The 4751-nt window shown below is 33.7% G+C and overlaps 1 protein-coding gene across 1 annotated transcript; it reads left to right on the forward strand.

The window, feature by feature from the left end:
• The first annotated feature begins 3508 nt into the window (after positions 1 to 3508).
• LOC146723891 (uncharacterized) lies at positions 3509 to 4504 on the forward strand. The gene has a single exon (XM_085480949.1). The coding sequence runs from the start codon at positions 3509 to 3511 to the stop codon at positions 4502 to 4504; it is 996 nt and encodes a 331-aa protein (XP_085337075.1).
• The last annotated feature ends 247 nt before the right edge of the window (positions 4505 to 4751 follow it).

Below are 4751 nucleotides of genomic sequence, written 5' to 3' on the forward strand. Positions count from 1 at the left end.
TAGCTAGCGCGGTCCGTTTTTATAAGTACTTTAATCGTGGAAAAGGATTTATTGATCAGTATAGTCAATAAAAAGTTATATGAAAAAAATAAATATTCTCGCATTCGGTCGGTAAAAACATCATTTAGGATCCCCTTAAAGTAACATTAATTAATTTAAACACAAAACATATTTTAACTGTAATGAGTTTAAAAGTAACAATTTAATTTTAATATTGTTAGAATATTATTTAGCAGCGCTCCCAGTTTTTTTAACTAAAATTTTTTTATTTCTTTTTTACATGGCGCATGGACTTGGCATCTTGTTTATCTTTTTTTTTAAAAGATAAGTTTTTTTATGGTACGATTCTACATTTGCAAATTTAAATTTTTACTGATTCATTATACGACTCTATATATGTCTGCAACTTTAATTTTCCACTGGTACAAGTTTCTACTTTCACTTGGCGCAATTTTTTTTTTATTTCATTACTTTTGTTACGATTGTACATGAATTTATAATCGATAATTTTTCATACAATTCTATTGTACATGGGTTTGCAATGTAGGATTCTACATAAGTTTGCAATGGATCATTTTTAATACAATTCTACATGAGTTTGCAATGGTTAATTTTGCCTAGGATTCTACATGGGTTTGCAATGATTAATTTTTTATAGGATTCTACATGGGTTTGCAATAGGATAGGATTCTACATGGGTTTGCAATGGATAATTTTTGTTAATGGCGTGCCCTTAACTGGTCGCCTTTTTTTACCTTTTTTTAAAGGTGAGTTTTTAGAGATTATATCATTCATTTTTGTATATTTTTATGACCGGAATAGAACAATTATTAAACATGTTTATCTAAACTTCTTTGCTTAAAATGATGTGTACAATCATATCCTAGAATCCTGATCATTCCTCCTAAAGCACCCTATTTATATAAATTTACCCATATGTGTGTGTGTGTGTGTGTGTGTGTGTGTACTAATGTCGAGCATTTTTTATACATTTTCTATTAAATTTAGATAAAAGTTGCAGGATTTCGAAAAAGAAAAAGTTGACACCGACTTTTTCCTAAACGGCGATTTTCAAGGTTATTTAAAGATCACTTATATTTTCAAAATAGAATTACCTTAATTTTTCTCATATAAATCGATTCCTCGCAATATTTACTATAAAAAGTTGTAAAGGTATAATTTTTACATAATCTTACATAAACTTCGAAATATTACAAATATTTTATTCTATGAAATATTTCAGTTTATGTAAAATTATGTTAACTATCTTTTAAATTATTCACTTTTAGCCATCTTACCCTTACAACCTTTTATAGTGAATATTGCAACAAATTGGTTTATATATATAATATATATATAACATCAGTTATTATTAATTGATGTTTACATTTATTTTTAGACTTACTAGAGCTCTAATGCTCCACATTTTTTGCAAAAACTGTTTATTCTACAGATTTCAAATATGCTTTTAAATGATGATTGAATATTTCCTTTTTTTAATTATTTTTATTATTATTTTTCAATCTCAATCAACTTTTATAACTTTATGCCAGCACGATACAAATACATGTGTCTTTATTTTTTTTATTATTTTCATTATTATTTTTCAATCTCAATCAACTTCTATAACCTTATGCCAGCAGGATACAAATACATGTATGTCTTTATTATTGTATCAACTCTTGTCTTTTCCATGTAACCATGTCTTTATAGTTTGAATTATCCCTTCATCTTCTCAATCTTTCGCAGAGATTTAATTAATTAAATACACTTCACACGAAATAAAGTTTGCTGGAAGATATACAGCAAACGATAACTGTAAAAACATGATTACGTGGAAAGAACAAGAGTTGGTACAGTAAAGGCAAGTAAGTAAGTACATGTAATGTATCGTATTGGCATAACGCTATATCCGCGGAGCAGATAATGTGGCTGTAGAGGTAGTCTGCAGTGCAGCTAATGTAGACGTAGATGTTGATTGAGATAATTGTCTAATATAAAATAGAATTTAAAAATTTAGTTTAAAAAGCTGTTGCATATATAAATAAAGTTTATTTTTTCTAAATTTGGAATATGTTTAATTAATTAATTTTTTAAGTTTATGTTTAATAAATTTTTTAAGTCTGTATTCAATAATTTTATTCATTTGATAAATACATGTATGTCTTTATTTTGATATGTTTAATATAATTAGAAATTCATTATTAATTAGATATGTAAACTATAAATTCATATATAATATTTGAAAATATATGTGAATATTTAAATTTTTATCTTCTCCTTCCTCTCCTTCAATCTCTTTAATATCAATATGTGTATGTGTGTACACGCGCGCACATTTGTACGTATTTATTTAATTATTGGATAGTTGAGAGTACTTAATTGATAAAAAATTATGACAATAATAATCCTTGTTTTTTTTTCTTATTATTTACTCAGATTTTTTTGTCTATCTTATAAGATAAACACTTTAGAGATTGAATATTTCAAGTAAACTAATTGTAAGTAAATTTCACATTAATGCATATAGATGTTTAATCATGAATGTACTGAATAAGTACACAAGACGAACAGTGAGTGAGTGAGTGAGAATGAGAGAGTGTGTGTGTGTGTGCGTGTGTGTGTGAGAAAGAGAGAGAGAGAGAGAGAGAGAGAGAGAGAGTTAGCCAACATAACCTCGCACGCTGCCGATCATGAATGTACTAAATAAGTACACAAGACGAACAGTGAGTGAGTGAGTGAGAATGAGAGAGTGTGTGTGTGTGTGCGTGTGCGTGTGAGAAAGAGAGAGAGAGAGAGAGAGAGAGAGAGAGAGAGAGAGAGAGAGAGAGAGAGAGAGAGAGAGAGAGAGAGAGAGAGAGAGAGAGAGAGAGAGAGAGAGAGAGAGAGAGAGAGTTAGCCAACATAACCCCGCACGCTGCCGATATGGCGGAGCGCCACTATCGCCATCTGTTGTAAAACGTGCGAGATGGACAAAATTACCACTACATGCATCTTGCATGTGTTGTGTACGTGTGATATATGTGTGCGCATGTGTTGTATACGTGTGAATACGTGTAGCACGATACTACTATGTATGCGTGGTCGATGATGATAATGATGATGATAATGATGATAATGATGATGATAATGATGACGGGGACGTTTCTTAATAGAAATTTTTCATATTTCGACTTTGCATTTATATATCTCTGCTTACAAATCACGTAGAGCAGAAATAAAGACACTTTTATTATATAATTCGAACTCAATCTATCGATTAAGTCTAGTATAAACTCGATTGCTTCAGCCATTATTGAGGATTCGAAATATTATAAAGACTCAAATGTCCGACTCGCGTTAAGATACACGGTGTCTCCGCTACGCCCTTAACTGGTCGCGAGACACTACCGTGTCTCTTGATAGCGGTAAAAAGTGCACGTATACGATATATTTTCATAAACGCCATTATTCTAAATACGTTTATTCGTGACAATAACGTTAATAGAGCGGGCGGCGATAGAAAAGAATGTCATTTCTTCACACACACTCGAGCGAGTGTTTAAAAAGCGAGCTCGATCTCTTCTCTTTACCGCCCACGCAAACTAGCATCAAAAGTTCGCAATGGATTCATTACAAATCCGTGACCTCGCTTTCGGACGACTCCCCGCTTAAATTCGTCATCCCGGGTCACGGAGAAGAATATTTAGATCTCACACACACGTTACTAAGTCTTCGGCTACGCGTAGAAATCGAGCCGTTACCCGGTCTCGCCGCCGTAGCCGCCGTCAACGTGGGCGTAAATCATTTTCTTCATTTCATCTTCAATCAAATCGACGTGTATTTCAATCAAAAGCTCGTGTCGCCTCCAAACAACGCTTATGCGTACCGCGCATACATCGAAGCGTTGTTAAATTATTCATCACCCGCAAAAACTTCCCATCTACCCTCGTGCTTATGGGACGCGGGTACACCCGGGCACATGGACGATACGGTAAGAGCGGAAGGCAATACCGCTATAGCGAGACGCGCTTGTTACATACGCGGAGGGCGAGCGCTAGATTTTATAGGTCACCTCCATTGCGACGTTTTCAATCAGGACAAATTTTTAATTAATGGCGTCGAGGTGTGGTTGAGACTCGTGCGTTCAAAAGATACTTTTTGTTTCATAGAAAGTAATTGCACGTCGAAAATTCATATATTCGATGCAAGCCTATTGATGAGAAGAGCAAAAATAAGCTCCGGAGTATTACTAGCGCATGCTAGAATGCTGAGCAAAGTTACAGCTAAGTATCCGCTTACGAGAGATGAAATTAAAACATTCACGATTCACAGCGTGGTTGTGGGTGAATCGTTAGATAATGTAATACTGGGACAATTACCGAAACAAATAATAGTAGGTTTCCTCGATAATAAAGCGTTTAACGGTAACAGAAAATTGAATCCGTTTAATTTCCAAAATTACGGAATAAATTTCTTCTTGCTATACGTCAACGGTACACAAATACCCAGTAGACTGTTATAACCGGTTTTCTCGTCTCGCGAACCGCTTTACATCGAAGCTTATTATACGTTCTTCTCGGAGACGGGTATCCATTTTTTGAACGAGGAAAATTCCATAAGTAGAGATAATTATTCTCAGGGATATACGTTATTCGCTTTTGATCTTACACCCGATCTATCCGCTAATTGCGCCGGTCATTGGAATCTCGTGAGACACGGTTAGAAGTCTACGGTTAGAAGTAAGATTCGAGAAGGCACTCACCGAAACA

This window comes from Nylanderia fulva, unplaced genomic scaffold (assembly GCF_048542155.1).
Source record: "Nylanderia fulva isolate GAGA-0341 unplaced genomic scaffold, ASM4854215v1 Scaffold161, whole genome shotgun sequence".
Classification (NCBI taxonomy): Eukaryota; Metazoa; Arthropoda; class Insecta; order Hymenoptera; family Formicidae; genus Nylanderia; species Nylanderia fulva.

Coding starts and splice junctions, on each gene's coding strand:
- LOC146723891 (XM_085480949.1), top strand. CDS start 3,509: ATGTCATTTCTTCACACACACTCGAGCGAGTGTTTAAAAAGCGAGCTC.